This window comes from Chroicocephalus ridibundus, chromosome 8 (genome assembly GCF_963924245.1).
Source record: "Chroicocephalus ridibundus chromosome 8, bChrRid1.1, whole genome shotgun sequence".
Taxonomy (NCBI): domain Eukaryota; kingdom Metazoa; phylum Chordata; class Aves; order Charadriiformes; family Laridae; genus Chroicocephalus; species Chroicocephalus ridibundus.
In genome coordinates, this window is record NC_086291.1 from 27,580,859 (window position 1) to 27,599,618 (window position 18,760).

Sequence of the window (18,760 nt, forward strand, 5' to 3'; positions counted from 1 at the left end):
TCCCTTCCCTTCCCTTATTCCTTTCCCTTCCCTTCCCTTATTCCCTTCCCTTCCCTTATTCCTTTCCCTTCCCTTCCCTTCTGTTATTCCTTTCCCTTCCCTTCCCTTCCCTTCCCTTCCCTTCCCTTCCCTTCCCTTATTCCTTTCCCTTCCCTTATTCCTTTCCCTTCCCTTCCCTTATTCCTTTCCCTTCCCTTCCCTTATTCCCTTCCCTTCCCTTATTCCTTTCCCTTCCCTTCCCTTCTGTTATTCCTTTCCCTTCCCTTCCCTTCCCTTCCCTTCCCTTCCCTTATTCCTTTCCCTTCCCTTATTCCTTTCCCTTCCCTTATTCCTTTCCCTTCCCTTCCCTTATTCCTTTCCCTTCCCTTATTCCTTTCCCTTCCCTTCCCTTATTCCCTTCCCTTCCCCCAGCTTCTTCTCCACAGCTGCAGCAGGCAGGCTTCCCACAGGCAGCCATGGCACGCTGCCCTCATATCCTTCGCCACGGCGAGACTAGCCGTTGCAGCCACACACAAGTGCCACTGGGTCACTGGTTCCCGCTGCTGCCATGGCAGAGAGATCTGCATGCACAGGGCCCGCTGGAGATCTCCGGGTGCAGCCCTGCTACCGGCAAGGCCGGTGTCACAGCTGGAGCAGGGGATGGACACAGCAACAGCTCCCTGCACCTCCCTGGCAGTGGGGCTGCTCCCCGGGCACCCTGATGCGCTATTGAACCCATGGCCCTGCATACTCCTTTCTGGTGCCCAGTCACAGAGCCCAAGGGCACAGAGCTGCAGTGCCCACGAGGCAGATGTCCCCCAACCCAGCCCAGTGCTCCCACCTCCTGGCTCCCTGAGGCAGGGCTGGGAGAGGCTGTGATGCACCCTGAGCAAGAAGAGGGCATCCAAGGGCATAGGCAGATGGGTACCAATTATGTGGCTTGAACAAAGCCTGTCCTCACTCCTGGTTCAGCCACAAAGTGACGTGCTGCCGCAGACTACGCACTCAGCAGGGGTGAGACCCCCTCTGCTGCAGCCAGTGGGACCAGCAGCCCCCTACCCCTGCCCTCCCCTCTCCCAGGCCCACTATCCCACCTCAGTCCCTGCTGGTGGACATCAACTGACGTGGATGCTGAGCCTCAGAGCACCCTGCCTGTCACTCAAGGAGACGGGCAACCAGTGTGGGTCAACCAGCATCCTTCCTCCATCTCTTAGGCTGCTACCTGTGTGCACTCCCCCAAGCTCTCCCCACACGGCATCTCAGGGCACACAGTGCAGACCCAGAGCCCCTCGGCAGGTGAGTACCAGCCAGGCTCCCTCCCAGAGATGCCCCCAGAGGAGGCGAGATGCCTTCTGAAGTGCCACAAGGAAACCATGCAACCAGATTCACGTAGCAAGTATCTCTTCAGCGGGTTTGCCCCTATATATAGGTGCATCTACTGAATATATACATGCCTTAGCAATAGTATACTGGAAACTGTGCCACGCGTGACTTGATGGTGCTGAACTAATGCATACAAAAGTATGGAGGGGTCCATGTACCCTCTAAGTACAAAGTTTCTCCTGTCCAGCCAGAGGAGAGTATGATTTTGGGGCACGGTGGGTAACCTGCCATGTCTCCTGCCCAGTTTGCTCAACAGAGCTGCTGGATCCGAGAGGATGGACTGGTGCCAGACTGCTGCAGGATGCTCAGGGCAGCAGAGTCCAGCTCAGGCACTTGAGCTGAGCTGCGATCCCTGGCGCAAGAACCAGGGAGAGCCGCGGTGCCCACTGCTCCGTGCCCTCGCAGCGCTGTTGCTCCGTGCTGTTGCAGGCTTGGGCATCAGGCAGCAGCCGGTGAAAACTCTGCTATGTGCATTCCTCTCACGGCAGGTGAAGATGTGGGTTAACCCTGGGAGAGGAGGACCTGGAGATTTCCCCTCGGAGGTGAAAAGTGCGAACGTCCTGCCGCCATCTGCTGCGCAGGACCCGCAGGGCATCCAAAATGCGTTTCAGGGACAGTTGTGCAGCTCTGGAGCGGCTGTGGTCAGTGTGAGGAGGTCCCCTCGGCATGCCTCTTGATGGGGCTGGCATGTCCGCTCCTCCCTGGCTGACACAGAGGAGCCGCAGCTTGCGCATGCTGCCCTTTCCAGCTCCAGGCTAGGAGCCGGGAGTGCCATCAGGCTTCTCCCTATGCAACTGGGGTCTGGCCAGCAGGGACAGGGCTTTCTGCCCCTCCATGTGCATGTCCAAAGGCCAAAATGTTCAGGGAGTTTTTGTTTTCACCCTGTAATTGCACAGCCCGCTGTGAGCTGGCGGCAACTCCCAGCTCTTCCTCGTGCAGGTAGTGGCTGCCGGACAGTCCCTGCTCCGGCAGGCACATAGCCATGTGCATCCTTTCCCCAGGCACCTGCCCTGTGCATGGGCCTGGAGCTTCCTCACAGAGAAAGTCCAGCTGACGTTCCTCCCCTCCAACCAGGGGAGAGAAGCCGCTTTGTCCCGGTCATCGTCACCAAGAACACACTGCCATCAATAAATAACCCTCGTCTCAGCCTGTGTCGCTCCCAGGCTTGGGTCAGTAAGCGAGTGGGAGGTCCAAGTCGTCCCACGCAGTGGCTCTCCTTGCTGCCCTTCGGGTTTTCCTCTGAGGCTTCACTGTACAATGAGAACAAGACGAGCTGCCCGGGTTTTATTGTTAAGTCCGAGTGAAGTGGCTTTGGTTTGCATACGGGGCTCCTCTGGGGATGGGGAGGGATGGGAACGGGGCTAGTGGGGAGCAAAGGGTCATTCTTCACTGGCTGATTCTTGGAGAAGGCGATGGATATCCTGGAAGGAGGGACGATCTTTAGTGTCCCGTCTCCAGCAGCTGAGCATTAGCTTATAGACTGAGTCAGGGCAAAGTGCAGGCTGGGGAAGGTAGGTCTTCAAAACAAAAGGCAAAGATGACAAAGGGAGAGAGTTACTGCCACAGAAACCAAAAAGCAAACTGTTCCTGGGGATCCCCATTTCTCCGTGGACCGGGGAGGGGGGGCCCTTCACCAGGACTCCTTCCCAGAGGAGTTCCTGTCCTATAACTCCCCCATAGCCAAGCTCCTTATCTCATCACCTTAAAGTCTTTCCCCAGGTCCCCAGTGTCCCAGGTGCACTGCTGCCTGTCCCATCCTGTCCCATCCCGTCCCGTCCCGTCCCATCCCACCCCATCCCATCCCATCCCGTCCCATCCCATCCCATCCCATCCCATCCCGTCCCATCCCATCCCTACCTGCCGGCCCTGGTCCCGGAAAAACTCGCCAGTGTTTTCAATGACCTGCTCATCAGACAGCTGGGAGTAGGGCTGCTCCCGGCAGAGCATGAAGGTCTCCCACAGTGTCACACCAAATGCCCACACATCACTGGCCGTCGTGAACTTGCCCTGGCAGGAGGGAGCAGAGCAGGGTCAGGCATGGACATTACCCAGTCCTGCTCTGTAAGCACCCTATGTGGCCAGGGTTCAAAACCTCTTTCTGGATGCATCATCTTCCAGATCTGGGCCCAGAGATGGGCTTGGTCCCGCAAGCCTGGTCTCTGCCCAGGGCCAGAGACTGGCGAGCTCTGGGTCCAGCTTGCAGTGACTGCTCTGAGAGCTGGGGCTCAGTAAGGACCAAGCTCCCTGCAAACACAAAAAGTAACCCTCTTCCAGGTCTGACCTTGGCCAGGAGAAAACGTCAAGCGTCCTGCTCAAACACAAAAGATCACTGTAGTCCCCCCATCCTGCCTCGAAAAGCTGCTACCACTCCCACTTCCCGCATGCTTCACCCCAAAGCTGAGCTCCAGGGAGGAGAGACTTCCCCATGCCTTCTGCACCACCCAGCCCCAGGAACCATGGATGTGTCAGGGTCTGTCAGAGGATCACAGCCCCCCACATACCAGCAGGATGCTCTCCCAGGACATCCAGCGGATGGGGAGCACCGCCCGCCCCTGGATGCGGTAGTAGTCCCCGCTGTAGAGATTCCTGCTCATGCCAAAGTCGGCTATCTTGATGGTGTACTGCTTCCCCACCAGGCAGTTGCGCGTGGCCAGGTCTCGGTGCACGAAGTTTAGGGAGGAGAGGTACTTCATGCCAGAGGCAATCTGGGTGGCCATGAACCGCAGGTCGCTGTAGCTGCCGGGGAGGGAACAAGGGAGGAACTGAGGTGCCGGGAAGGACGGCAGCTAGGGGATGCACAGGCCCGAGCAGGGCACCCCACTGCCAGGCGGGATGCCTGGAGCAGGCAGCCCTGCCTGCCCCTGCCCATCTCAGGTAGCTCTACCTAATGGTGGGTGCGTGGCCGGTGGGGGGGCTGCCTGCCTGCTGGCGGGACAGGAACTGGTTGAGGTCTCCGTTCTCCATGTACTCGGTGATCATGCACAGCGGGTCGTCCGCAATGCACACTGCCAGCAGCCGGATGATGTTGGGGTCTTTCAGCCGTGACATGATCTTGATTTCCTTCAGAAAATCATTCCTTTCCGGAACAGAAACCACACAGATCGGATAGACAGGCCCAGAGGGGCAAGGAGGCGTGCACAGACCAGCTGAGCCTCCCACCGGCCCACTCAAGCCTTGAGGGGGACCCGCGGGTCCCCTCCCCTGGGACTGGGGGCCATGAGGGGAAGGTCAGGGTTGGTCCATGCACAGCAGCAGGGTGGACTTGGTGGGTAGGGTGGGGTGCTGGGGAGCTGCTTAGGACCAGCAAGGACCAGTAGTCCTGAATCATGGTAGCCCAGCATCCCCAGACAGCTCAGATGTGTGGTCCTCAGAGCTGCATTGAGCTCCTGGCCACTGGAGGCAGGGGATGCTTTCCAAGCATCCCGTCTCTCCTCGTGGGGGCTCTGTGTGGGAGGCAACACTGGGGCACATGCACCCCCTGGCCCTGTACCTGGCATTCTTGTTGGCATCCGCTCGCAGCATCTTCACAGCCACCAGCACTGGGCAGTTGGAGCTAGTGTCCAAGCCCTCCAGGGCAAAGTCCTTGCCTGTGAACTTCTCCATCCCCTCCACTTCACAGAGATGAACCTGGAGGAGTGCAAGGGGCAGCCATTACCTCCACTGATTGACAGCCTCCCCCAGCCTGGGAAGAGCCTTAGAATCATAGAATAATAGAATCATAGAATGGTTTGGGTTGGAAGGGATCTTAAAGATCATCTAGTTCTAACCGCCCTGCCAAGGGCAGGGACACCTCCCACCAGACCAGGCTGCTCAAAGCCCCATCCAGCCTGGCCTTGAACACCTCCAGGGATGGGCCATCCACAGCTTCTCTGAGCAACCTGTTCCAGTGTCTCACCACCCTCACAGTAAAGAATTTCTTCCTAATATCTAATCTAAATCTCCCCTCTTTCAGTTTAAAACCGTTACCTCTTGTCCCATCGCTCCACTCCCTGATCAAGAGTCCCTCTCCGTCTTTCCTGTAGCCCCCTTTAGGTACTGGAAGGCTGCTATAAGGTCTCCCCGGAGCCTTCTCTTCTCCAGGCTGAACAACCACAACTCTCTCAGCCTGTCTTCACGGGAGAGGTGCTTCAGCCCTCTGATCATCTTTGTGGCCCTTGTCTGGACCTGCTACAACAGGTCTATGTCCTTCTTATGCTGGGGGCCCCAGAGCTGGGCACAGTACTCCAGGTGGAGTCTCACCAGAGCGGAGCAGAGGGGCAGAATCCCCTTCCTTGACCTGCTGGCCACACTTCTTTTGATGCAGCCCAGGATGTGGTTGGCTTTCTGGGCTGCAAGCACCCATTGCCGGCTCATGTTGAGCTTCTCACCCACCAACACCCCCAAGTCCTTCTCTTCAGGACAGCTCTCAAGCCATTCTCTGCCCAATTGGTATTTGTGCCTGGGATTGCCCTGACCCACGTGCAGGACCTTGCACTTGGCCTGGTTGAACTTTATGAGGTTCGCATAGGCCCACCTCTCAAGCTTATCAAGGTCCCTCTGCATGGCATCCCTTCCCTCCAGCATGTCGACCACACCACACAGCTTGGCAAACTTGCTGAGGGTGCACTCAGTCCCACTGTCCATGTCACTAACAAAGGTATTAAACAGCAGCGGTCCCAGTACTGACCTCTGAGGAACACCACTCGTTACTGGTCTCCACTTGGACATCAAGCTGTTGACTGTAACTCCTTGAGTGTGACCATCCAGCTAATTCCTTATTCACTGAGTAGTCCATCTATCAAATCCATGTCTTGTCAGTTTAGAGACCAGGGTGTCGTGCAGAACTGTGCCAAATGCTTTGCACAAGTCCAGGTAGATGATGTCACTTGCTTTTCCCTTATCCCTCAAAGCTGTAGAAGACCACCAAATTTGACAGGCATGATTTGCCTGTTGACTTTCTGTTGACATGGCCTGAAGCCATGTTGACTGTCACCAATCACCTCCTTATTTTCCACGTGCCTTAGCAGAGATCCCAGGAGGATCTGTTCCATGATCTTGCCAGGCACAGAGGTGAGACTGACTGGCCTGTAGTTCCCCAGGTCTTCCTTTTTTTCCCTTTTTAAAAATGGGTGTTATGTTTCCCCTTTTCCAGTCAGCGGGAACTTTGCCAGACTGCCACAACTTCTCAAATACGATGGATAGTGGCTCATCAAATTAATCCGTAAGTTCCCTCGGGACCCACAGATGCATCTCATCAGGTCCCATGGACTTGTGAACCTTCACGTTCCTCAGATGGTCTCAAATGTGATCTCGTACAGTGGGCAGTTCTTCTTTCTCCAAGTCCCTGCCTTTGCCTTCTGTAACTTGGGTGATGTGGCTAGAGCACTTGCTGGTGAAGAGAGGCAAAAAAGCCTTCTCCATATCCTGAGTAACCAGGTCTCCCATTTCCTTCCGGAGGGGGCCCACATTTTCCCCAGTCGTCCTTTATCACTGATGCACCTGTAGAAGCTTTTCTTATTACCCTTGACATCCCTGGTCAGATTTAATTCTACCAGGGCTTTAGCTTTCCTAACCTTATCCCCGGCTGCTTGGACAATTTTTCTGTATTCCTCCCAGGCTACCCGTCCTTGTTTCCAACCTCTGTAGACTTCCTTTTTCTGTTTGAGTTTGTCCAGGATCTCCTTGTTCATCCATGCAGGCCTCCTGGCATTCTTGCATCACTTCCTCTTTGTTGGGATGCATCGCTCCTGAGCTTGAAGGAAGTGATCCTTGAATATTAACCAGCTTTCTTGGTCCCTTCTTCCCTCCAGGGCTTTATCCCATGGTACTCTATCAGCACATCCCTGAAGAGGTCAAAGTCTGCTCCCCTGAAGTCCAGGGTAGTGAGCTTGCTGTGCTCCCTTCTCGCTGCCCTAAGGGTCTTGAACTCCACCACTTCGTGGTCACTGCAGCCAATACTGCCCCTGAGCTTCACATTCCCCACCAGCCCCTCCTTGTTGGTGAGAACAAGGTCCAGCATAGCACCTCTCCTCTTTGGCTTCTCTATCACTTGGAGGAGGAACCTCCTGGATAGCTTATTCCCTGCTGTGTTGTTCCTTCAACAGATATCAGGGTTGTTGAAATCCCCATGAGGACCAGGGCTTGTGAATATGAGGCTGCTCCTATCTGTCTATAGAGGGCCTCATCCACTCAGTCTTCCTGGTCAGGTGGCCTGTAGCAGACCCCTACTATAGTGTCACCAGTCCCTGCCCTTCCCTTAATCCTGACCTGTAAGCTCTCAGTCGGCTCCTCATCCATCCCCAGGCAGAGTTCCATGCACTCCAGTTGGCCATTATCATAGAGGGTGACACCCCCTCCTCGTCTTCCCTGCCTGTCCTTCCTAAAAAACCTGTATCCTTCCATTCCAACACTCCAGTCACAGGAGCCATCCCATCATGTCTCCATGATGCCAATAAGATAAGACCTCTAACTCCTCTTGTATGTTCCCCATGCTCCATGCGTTTGCATGGAGGCACTTAAGCTGGGGCCCCAATGAAGCTGATTTACTGGCTGGCGTGGCCGGTGTTCGTTTGTGCTGCACTCCAAGTGCTCTCCTGCTGACCTGTGATCCTCCTCCTGGCTCTGAACGTCTATCAATGGCACTGGCATCAAACTGATAGGAGTGGGATGGATTGAGGTTTCCCTCCCCTGGTAACTTTAGTTTAAAGCCCTCTTCACAAGCTTGGCAAGCATTAGAGCAAAGATGCTCTTCCCCTTCTCAGACAGATGGACCCATCAGCCCCCAGTAGACCTGGTTTCTCAAAGTGAGTCACATGGTCTACATAGACAAATCCCTGGCTATGGCACCAGTCCTGTAGCCATTTGTTGACAGAACAGATTCAACCGGTCCTTTCAAACCCCTTTCCTTTGACCAGGAGAATTGATAAAAAAAACAGATTGATGAAAAAAAAAGCCTTGCCTGAGCCCTGCTCAGAGCAGGACTAGCTCCCACTCACCTCCCCAAACTGGCCTTCCCCCAGCTTCTCCTTGAAAGTCAGCAGCTTCCTGGGGAACTCCTCAACGGCCACGTCCTTGCCAGAGAGCAGGTCCATGGTGAGGGCCGGCACTGAGTAGGTGTTGCCACCAGTCACACCCTGCAGGTTCACGATGTCGGCCTCCGCATAGTGGGGGACTCCCTCGGGGACATTGGCCTGGGATGGCTTCACAGGACCACTGCAGCCTAGGTGGGGACAGCGGGGACAGCCCTGCCATGGATGTACTGCCCTGCACCCTCTGCTCCCTGGCGCCTGCTCAGACTCCAGCCACTGTCTTCTCCATCCCCGTCCTCCCCAGAGCCCCCACTTTGCCCCGACATGGCTGGGCTGCTGCAGACTTCGCAGGCTGCTCCTCTGCTTCCCCATCACTGACAAATGCACCAACCCAGCTCCAAGCACCAGATGAGCAGCGGTCAGTGCCCGATCTCTGGATCATGGAGGAAGAGATGCCAGAGCATCCCAAGGACGGTAGTGGGGACACAGGTCAGCCTGCCCGTGAACACCAGTGACAGCTCTCGGCCACAGGCTTTGTGTGATCTCTGAGCAGGATACACAGGAGCTTGTGTGACCTCCCCCCGCCATCCCTCTGTGCCAAAATGTTTGGAGATCGGCCAAAAGCAGGGGCTGGGGAGAAGGGCCTGCAGAAGGCTTGGTGTGTGGTAGATGGCTCTAAGCATGCACGGTGTCACAGTTCTCACCTGTGTCCTCCTCCCCTGGGGTGAACTCCGGCAGCTTGCGGATCAAGCGGGAGGGCTCCTGGTAGTCGGGTCCGAGGGGGAATATGCGGTCATAGGTGGAGCTGGACTCCTGCTCGCTGGAGGAGGAGGAGCGGTTGTGGTTGAACATGCTGGATTCACTGGGCAGGGAGAGGCTGACAGTCATTTCGTCATCCAGCATTCTCCGCGAGGCCTGTGAGAGGGCAGGCAAGGGAGAAGAGAGCTGGGACCGAGGGTCCCCACAGCACCGGCAGGATGGGGTCTCTGTGGTTGTGCCCAGCCCCAATCCCCCGTCTCTGGTGCCCTGTCCCAGGGCTTCATAACCTGCCTGGGGCAGACATTTGTCCTCATGTCCTCTCCTTCTATTGTCTGCCTCTATGGAGAAGAGTTTGGCTCCATCACCCCTGTGACTGCCCTTGATTAGCTGGGGGCTGCAGTGCCCTTCAGGCTCCTCATCCTCAGCCCAGTTTTAGGACAGAGGGATGGACAAGCGGCAGGTCCCAAAGTCACCACCCTGCTCAGCTAAATCCCCTTGCTTGGGAGATGGGTGCAAATTACAGCCTTCCCGAGGAGGGGAAGGGAGCATCAGCCCCACCATGGAGTCTGCTTTGCCTGTGCTGAGCTCCCAGAGGAACCTACCGGGATGAGCCCACCGCCCTGGGGCACCTCGGCAGCCACCAGCACTTGCCCACCTTCTCCAGCATCTTTTGCCAGAACTGCCGCCACAGTATGATGACAATGATGGCCAACAGGATGAAGATGATTGCCACCAGGCACCCGATCAGGATGCGTGTGTTGCTGTCGTCTACCTTGAGCGTGGGGTCTGGCAGGAGAAGGGGACAGCAAGAGCCGGTCATTCTGGGGCATGGGGAGAGCTCCTGACCCTTTCCTCCATCGGATGGGACAGAGTCCCCAGAGCATCTCCCCACCCAGCTCAGGGTGACATACTATTTGATGCCTTACCATAAGTGGTGGGGACCACAGGCACCCCGGGGGGGCCCACCGAGTTGTTGTACATGGCTGCATCTGGCAAGGGAGAAAAGGAGAGCATCAGGGTGGGTGGTGTGGGTGCCCCACAGCCCCACTCCCTCCTTCAAACCCCCCTTCAGGAGGGTCCGGTCCCTGCAGGCCTCATGGAGTCAGGTACCTGACTGGAAGGTGATCTCGCTGAACATCATCCAGGCGTCGGCGAAGTAGTACTGGCACTTGATGGCGCTGGCCATGCGGTGGAGTAGGGGCACGGTGACGAAGCGGGCACTGGGGTTCACGTCATCCAGCACCAGCACTGAGGAGACGGCGTTGGGCTCCCACTCACTGGCATCAGCGCGGAAGTAGCACTGCACCTCCTTGAAGATCTTCACCCCTTTGGCAAACATGTTGTTGCAGTGGACCTGTGGGGCAGACCGTCAGTGCAGCCATGGCAGGGGACGGGGACAGGGGAGCGGGCAGGGGGTGTGCAGACCTTCATAGCGGTGAAGTTCCTGATGCGGTCGAACTCAAAGGTGATCTCCACGTAGCCGCCAGCGGTGCTCTCGTTGCGCCAGCCAACATAGTCGTAGCCCGGCCAGACGTGGTACTCGTGGGTCTGCGTGAAGTCGTCCAGCCCTGACACCCCGTCTGTCAGCTGGCCCAGGCCCTCCGTCATGCTGGCATGTGCAAGGGGGGAAAGGGAGCGTGACTCTTGCCAACGCCACGAACCTGGCACCACCCAGCACACACACCCACCCCCCGCCCCAGGCAGCTCCTTGCAGCCCCTAGGAAATTCAGGATGGGTTTTTGTTCTTCTTGGTGTTCTTTCTGGAAAAGGCTGTGGGATGCTGAAGTGCAGTGCAGTTAGCGTAAAGCCAAAAGAAGGGCTGGGGGTGCTTTCCCCTTCACACTGTCCGCATCATTCGTGCAGCCTCCCAGAGCTGGCCATGTACTCTGCTTCAGGGACACCCCAAGTATTTCCTCTGCTGAGTATCAGCAAAAACGAACACAGGGAAGCAAACACACCCCCTTCCTCTCCTGCCCGGCGCAGCATCCATCGTGTGCACAAGCCCACCAGGTCCTCACCTGTACCCAAATGCCCCATCATACACTGAGTCGTTCAGGTAGATGATGGTGCCCCCGGGGAGGACGAGCTGCTGCCCAGCTGGCGCACTGTAGGACACCAACCCATCTGTGGGGAGAGGAGGGTGAGCGGCAGCCCATGCTGGACCACCCCGTTGCTGGTGTGCTCCGGGGCCAGCTGCCGGTGGGACAGCCAGCCCCCAGTGGGACGGACAGCCCCTGGTCAAGCTCTGGGGACATGGGGAAGGGCACAGGACCACAGCACCCACCCAGCCAGACGCAGCCATACAGCTCCACGCGCAGGCAGACGTTCATGGAGTGGTCAGTGACAGGGATGAAGCGGACGAAGCGGGCGATGAGGGGTGGCTCCAGGTCCTTGAGGACGATGTCGTAAGGGTTGGTGTTTCCATCCAGCACCTGGGGAGAGGGAAGTACAGTGGGGTTGGGTAGGCACAGCCCCTCACCCACCACCCAGTGCAGCCCCCACCCGCCTCCTCACCTGCTTCCCATGCCGATTCCTCCAGGAGATCCATCGCGTGCCATCCCGGCTGTAGTTGATCTTATACATGGGGGCAAACTCGTTGCCATGGCCCCCGGCGTGGCGCCCCTGGGTGCCCACCAGTGTGATGAAGTGGAGTGCACGCAGGTCAATCTGCAGGAACTCCTTCAGGTCGTCGGGCTCCACTGGGATCTCAGGGCACCAGGCACCATCACCATCCTCCGAGTCCAACCTGTGAAACCAGAGTGGAGGAGACATTTGCAGGTGGCCAGAGCTGTCCCTGTGCCCCGCTTCTGCCTCTCTGTGGCAGCCCAGACCCTGCTGTGGCTGTCACAGGAGTGTCTCTGTGCCTACCCTGCCACCTGTCCCCACACTCACCGTCCGTACTTGGCGGCTGTGGACTCGGACCACTGGCTGGAGGCTGAGATGTCCTCGTCAGGAATGTGCCCTCCCGACATTCCCAAGGGGTACCGGCACACCGCTGCAACGAGACCAGCAGGGTGCTAAGCAGGCATCCCTCCTCCCCTCCCCGGCTGACAGAAGGGCTGAAATATGGTATGGCACTGCCAGGGCTGGGGCACATCCACAGAGCCATGGGCACTGCAGCCTGGGCAGCTCAGGCATCACAGCACTCTCCGTCCCTCCGGCTTTCAGAGCAGGGGAGAAGCACGATGGGATGGTCCTTCTCAGGCAGTCACCTGCCTGGGCAAATGGAGCCACTGGCCAGAAGCAGATGCCAGCCCAGCTGGAAACAAAGCTGGCGGTAAAGGGAGACAGTGCCCCAAGAGCTGCTGGACATACCCAGTCCCTGTCCGCGGAGATCCCTTCGGCAAATATTTCGGCTGTGGTGGAGGGAGAGACCATGGGCTGGCACCGCTGTCCCCATGCTCCTCATTCTGGGGGCACTCCAGAGGCCATTCATTCATCCAAAAAAACCCACCCACAGCAACCTGTTCTGGGCCATGCCATCCCGCTGCTCCCCCCACCTGCCTGGGGAAACAAGTGACAAAGGCAGGCGCTCGCCCTCCCCGCTGACCCCGTGGCTCCCATCACCAGCCCTTCTCCCGTCCTGGCTGTGAGTGGAAAAGTACCCGGGGTGGCATGTGGGCTGCGTCCCCGAGTGGCAGCCGGCTCCCCTGGCACCGCATCCACACCGCTTCCCAGGAGTTATTTTTTCGTGCCCGGCTGCCAAGAGAGCTGCTGAAAGGCCGGCTTGTTTGGCCGTGTTTACTGTCTGGCCGCTGGCTCCAGCCCACAGCGCTCCCTCCGCACACCGCCCCGAGCAAATGCCCACACTGAGGCAGCAGGGCCCAGGTGAGGATGAAGTGTCAGGGCCACCTCCTGCCCCCACGCCCAGTGCTGCGATGGCAAGGAGCCTGTGTCCCAACATGAGGTGCTGCCCAGCAGCTAGCTCCCATCCCTGGGTTCCCACATGACAGGGACCATCTTCTGTATCCAACAGAAAGATGGGTGCATCTTCAGCACAGCGGGGAGCAAGCATCTCTTCTTTTCTCCAGCTCTCCCACCTGTGATGCTCTGCTGAGTGCAGCTCCCACTGAATTCCCATTTAACTCTTCCCGAACGTGGAGCCAGCCCAGCTCCTTTGCCCTAGGTAATTACCATCTTGGCCACTCAAAGCCAACACTGCCAGCCCTGGATGGCAGCAGAAGAAACAGGATTGCTTCCTTAAGCACCTTCTCCAGGGAAGACCCAGCAAACTCTTCCCACGGATGGAAGAAGCCTTTGAAGGGACTTGTTACAGGGATGCCCTGGGGAAACCCTGATGTGCTGAAGGAGTCTGGGCTCTGTGTCCACCCCTGCAGTGCAGAAGCGGGCTGAGCCCTGTGGAAACAACCATTTAAACACACTTCTCTTGCTGACATTTGACGCAGTGTTGTGGTTTCTGGCAGCACCTACTCAAGCTGCTTTACTAAAGCCAACCTTGGTTTGCTGCAAAACGCCAAAGAAAGCACGTCCCAGTGGCAGCAAACAATACCCCGGTGCCTTGCCTTCTGCACGCCGCGGCCTCAAAACTGAGCAGGCTCCGCGAGCCCCCATGGAGAAGGGCTCCACTCAGAGCCCAGAGCTCCATCTGCAGCACTTTGCCCATACCCCAGAGTCCCACCAGCCCACTGGTGCCAGTAGAGACACTCATGGTATGTAGAGGATGCCTTATGGGTCACTGGCAGTGGCTGAGCCACGTGCAGGACAGCAGAGTGCCCAGGCAGGCGAAGCTTGGGGTGCCATCACACACTGCTCCCAGGGCTGGGAAAGTCCTGGAGATGGTGGAGATGATGTGAGCCCAGGCTTGGATGCCCTGGCAGGACCACAGCCCAGGGAAACACACCTCATGACTCTTGCAGCCCCCTGGTCCCCATCTCACTTACCTGGGTTGACCTGGGCTCTCGCAGCCCACAGGACTTCCAGCAGCAGCAGCAGGGCTGGTCTGAGGGCAGATGGCATGTCGGCAGTCCTGCGGAGACAGAGCCAGGACTCATCATGCTGAGGCAGCTCAGCCATGTAGAAATGCCAGTCTTACTTGGGGCGGCCAGCCAAGGATGGGAGGGCTTCCCCTGCATGAGACCTGTGTCCCCACCTCAGCATCAGAGGAGGACCAGAGCCCCAAGCCTCACATCTGTGATGGTGGTCAAAGGGGTCCTGGTGTCCCATCCCATCCACGCCCCCCGCCAGGAGCCACAACATCACAGCGCCACACCGACGCAACCCCCGGCTTGGGCAGGTAATGTGGCCCTGACACATCCCTGGAGCTGGCCACATGAAATGGCCACGGGACCCACACGACCCTCCCAGGGCTCTGCTCGGGGCCGTCGACATCCAGCTCCACTAATGGGGTGAAAGTCTCCGGCTGCGCCACCCGCCCTTGGATGACTGTGAAAGTGAGGCATTGCACAACCCCGTCGTATAACAAAATAATACATTGCAACACGCGGTTTCCCTGCCTTCTGGCTCAGGAGAGATAATATCAGATAATCACCCGAGATTTACAGCATATTTGTGACAGTTCTCCGTGGCAGAGCAGATCCTGGGGATTTCTTGACAGGCTGAGAGAGTTGGGGTTGTTCAGCCTGGAGAAGAGAAGGCTCCGGGAAGACCTTATAGCGACCTTCCAGTACCTAAAGGGGGCCTACAGGAAAGATGGGGAGGGACTCTGGATCAGGGAGCAGAGCAATAAGACAAGGGGTAACGGTTTTAAACTGGAAGAGGGGAGATTTAGATTAGATATTGGGAAGAAATTGTTCACTATGAAGGTGGTGAGACACTGGAACAGGTTGCCCAGGGAAGCTGTGGCTGCCCCATCCCCGGAGGTGTTAGAGGCCAGGTTGGATGGGGCTTTGAGCAACCTGGTCTGGTGGGAGGTGTCCCTGCCCCGGGGCAGGAGGGTTGGAACTAGATGATCTTTGAGATCCCTTCCAACCCAAACCATTCTATAATTCTATGATGTGGGTGACACGGAAAGGTGTGACAGAGGGGCATGGCAGCCAGCTTGCACCCTCTGCCTCCAGGGGGGCATCAGATGGGACTGAAGAGGACTTGGGAGTCCTGGCAATCGGCTCGGGCTGACCTGTGCTGGTGGGGCTCCTCAGAGCAGGGTGCAGTCCATGGCACAAGGGGATCCCCCCTGGCCCCAGCCCCGGTGCATGCCTGCCCCCTGAGTCCCTTTGCAGCCACACCACTTCGCAGGGCAGCAGTCATTGCCCTGGCTCTGGGTAGCCGGCAGCTGCCAGGAACCCCCAGTGCCCAAGCAGCTCCTGTTGCACCCACCCACCTCAGGGGAACCACCGCGGGGCATGGCACTGTGCTAGGGGATACACCAGGGACACCCCTAAATGTCACCAGCCCTGCCCCAGGCTCCCCTTATTTGCCAAGGGGACGTTTGTACTCCTGGCACAGCCCTCCACACAGGCACTAGATGGAGATTAGTCCACTTTTTTTTATTAAAAAAGGCCATTTTAATTTAGTTTACACGTACATTAACCTTTGCAGGAACAACTTACTAACCTGGGGGTTAAAGGGACCATAGCTCCTTGCCAACTGGGACCCGGCTGCACGTGAGCGCAGGGGTAAATCCCAGCTGAGTACCAGGGACGTTCAGGCTGGGCTGGCAGGTCCCTGAGCTGCCTCAACACCAGCGACTGCACGTGGGGACCCGCAGCCTTGTCCCCACCACTAAGAGGAAGCCCAAACTCACCCTGATCCAGCTGCCACACGGTGGATGCCCCCGTCCTGCGGAGTCCAGCTGGGAGGTGCTGGGTACAGCCCTGCTCGCTGGCAAAACCGGGGTTTGTCATGGCAGGAGCGTGGCAGGCTTGCTGTGACCATGCCAGCACCCAAGGGGACTGCAAAGCCAAAGAAGCTGCCACCCACACTCTGCTAGAGGCTCTCTGCACCCAGCGGTGCGTTGCTGGGTTCCCCAGGGGGTCTCTGCTAAACACTACGAGCTCTGCAGGAGGTACAAATAAACACCTGAACTTAGGGTGATTTTTTTTCCCCTGTTTCTCTATTTTATTTTTCTTTTTCAAATCACATACGTAGTCACTTATTTTTCTGTTTCCGGCTGGGGAAGTTTAGTTAGTTGCAACTACCTCAGCTGCAACTGGGAATTTCAACTGCATCGCCGAGATGCGCACATGAAGCTCCCGTGTTTGATGATGGCCAAACATTAAAATCTCAATTTCCTTCTGCATTCCAAAAAAAAAATCCAGGGCTGTATTTTTCCCACTGTTCTTTCAGGCTGAGTAAACTCTTTAAGCATCAGGATACCAGATGCCGTAATGTCCCGCAGGGAATGCATTTACATTTAGTCCAATGCAGGGAAATTATCCCCACAGCAGCCATTGGGAAGCCCTCATTGCTCCTTGGGGGAGCGGGGCTGGGGGACAGCAGGAAGACAGTGACTTAGGCAGCGAGGCTGGGGGCTACGGGATGTGCGGTCAAACTGGCTGAGCAGCATTGGCAACCCAGATGGAAATAATTTTTATTCCACCAGCCTTGCAAAAGGGATGGCTTTGCAACATTTTGTCTAAAAACGTTTGCCGAAAATTTTCAATCACTGGAAATTTTTAGTGCAGAGAGTTTTTGGAGCTCCTCCCTGGCATCGCCTGGGCTTGGGAGCTTCCCTCGGCCACTGCTTTTTTTTTTTTTTCCCCTCTTTTTATTTTCCACCCTTCTTATTCTGCTGAAATCACCAGGGAAACTTAGCAGGAAAAAAAAATAAATCCACGTTTGTTTAGAGACAAACCCTACCTGAGCTACGGTCCCTTTTGCCCACAGCCTGTGCTGGCTGGTGAAGTCCCCAACTCACTTCCCAGGCGGGGTCCACTGTCCTCGACGGCACCGGAGGAGCATCGTCCGTGGGGAGGGGGCTGGATGGCAGCATCCCACGCCCCTGTGCACACCAGGTCCTGGACCTGTGTCTCCCAGGGTTCCCATTACAGAGCCCCCATCCTCGCACGGAGCCAGGGGGCTCCCCTCCTGCTGGGATGGCGGGTGGGTGGGACACGCTGAGGCCACGCAGGAGAGAACGTCCCTAAGCGGTGAGAGTCTCCCTGTGACCCTGGACCACGACCCAAGGCATGCAGTGTTTCGGTAAGGGGGTTTGGGACCCCCTCCCCAGCTGGCACTACAGCCCCCAGCATGCTGCGCCACTGGCGCAGCCTCGGCGGGAAGGCAGTGCAGCATGCCGGGACCCGTAGTCCTCCTCCCCTCCAAAAATGCCATTTTAGACCTTCTCTGGGCTGGATGCAGCCCCATTTTCTGCAGCGGCAAGCACCTCCCCAGACGCGGGCTTGCCAGCTCAGCCAGGGGCATCACAGCCGTACAGGGTGCGAGGAGCAGCCAGCACGTCTCCTCAACTGCCAGCTGCCTTGCAGAGACCTGCCAGCAGCACAGCCCACAGCCATGGGGCCTGGGGACGTGGTCCTGTGGGTGCTGCAGCCAGCAAACCCTCCCCGCCAGCTGAAAACTTGCAGCCCTCCTCCCTGCCACGGCGCACAGCGTTACCCTGCCACGGGGCACGGCGTCGCCCCGCCACGGCTGGGATGCCGCCAGCAGGTCCCCAGCACCAGGATGGGGGGGTCAGGATGCTCAGGAGCACCAGGAGCACCAGACTGGTGGCCCTGTGTCCCCTCCCTAGCCTGACCTGGTGCATGGCTAGAGGACCCTAGGGACAGCGGGGCCTCTCTGTCTGGCCAGCACCACCACTGTCTCTGCCAACAGACACACAGGCGGGAGCCGAGGAGGGACACCAGGAACCGCTGGCTTGGCACAAGGCATGGGGGGAAACGCTGGCGGTGTGGGGGAAAATGGAGAGAAGGGGCCAAATGTCACCTCCCCAGGTGGGGACACTGCCCTGCTGCTGCCCCAGCCTCTTCCCGGGCAGACCCGAACGCCGGTCCCTCTGCCCTGGCTCTGCCACGGAGTACGGCAGACCCTGCATCCCCCCAAAATCCCAAGCCTGGGGAGGGGATCCCCATGCACCCTAGAGCAACTCACCGGAGCGGGGAGGTGGTAGCAGGCGGGTGGGCTCCTTGCCCCTTGCCCGGGCCGGGGGAGCCAGGCGAGGAGTGAACTTCCCCGGGCTGATGCAAGATGCCTCTGGGAGCGCGTTTGCATTCTGCGGATTCCTGGGAGCCAGCCAGAAATCCCACAATCCTACATCTTGCACATTTGGTTTCAATTAGGGAGCGGAGAGGGGGAGCCAGTCACCAATCCAGGCTAGCTTTTCGGCAGAGGTTATTTTCCTCGGCCCGAGGGAATGTGTGCAAAGCTATAATTTACAGCAAAACCCATTCATAGCGTGAAAGAAAAAAAAAAATAAAAAATCCCTGTAGCCAGCAAGGGAACTTAAAGCAATAGGCAGTGTTTTGCTTTCCAGCGCTTGCCCTCATGGCTGCGGGATGGCACACGTGTCCGGGACCTTCCTCCTGCACTGTGGGGTGCAGGGGCCATGTGGGACATCCCCAAAATGCGGGCGGTGGAGGAGCTCCACAAGTCACAAGCCACAAGTCCACAAGCTCAGAAGGTCTCATCCCTAGCCTGGAGGGTCCCACATGGGCTGCCCCGCTCTGGACCCCTGGTGGGAAGGGTACCGGGCTGCT

At 57.6% G+C, this 18,760-nt stretch overlaps 1 protein-coding gene across 2 annotated transcripts; it reads right to left on the bottom strand.

Moving 5' to 3' along the window:
• Positions 1-1,420: 1,420 nt before the first annotated feature.
• DDR2 (discoidin domain receptor tyrosine kinase 2) lies at positions 1,421-18,254 on the bottom strand. 2 transcript variants are annotated; one of them, XM_063344767.1, is made up of 17 exons: positions 18,156-18,254; positions 14,030-14,115; positions 12,021-12,123; positions 11,643-11,874; positions 11,413-11,560; positions 11,147-11,252; positions 10,554-10,737; positions 10,239-10,482; positions 10,055-10,117; positions 9,784-9,914; positions 9,074-9,284; positions 8,337-8,560; positions 4,853-4,989; positions 4,247-4,438; positions 3,864-4,098; positions 3,220-3,369; positions 1,421-2,879 (listed from the first exon to the last, which is right to left on the bottom strand). In XM_063344767.1, exons 2-17 carry the CDS (start codon positions 14,103-14,105, stop codon positions 2,742-2,744), a joined length of 2,574 nt encoding a protein of 857 aa, XP_063200837.1. In that variant the 5' UTR covers positions 14,106-14,115; positions 18,156-18,254; the 3' UTR covers positions 1,421-2,741. The 2 variants fall into 2 exon arrangements, with proteins under 2 accessions (XP_063200837.1, XP_063200836.1); XM_063344766.1 differs by lacking the exon at positions 18,156-18,254 and adding an exon at positions 14,638-14,765.
• Between the last annotated feature and the right edge of the window lie 506 nt (positions 18,255-18,760).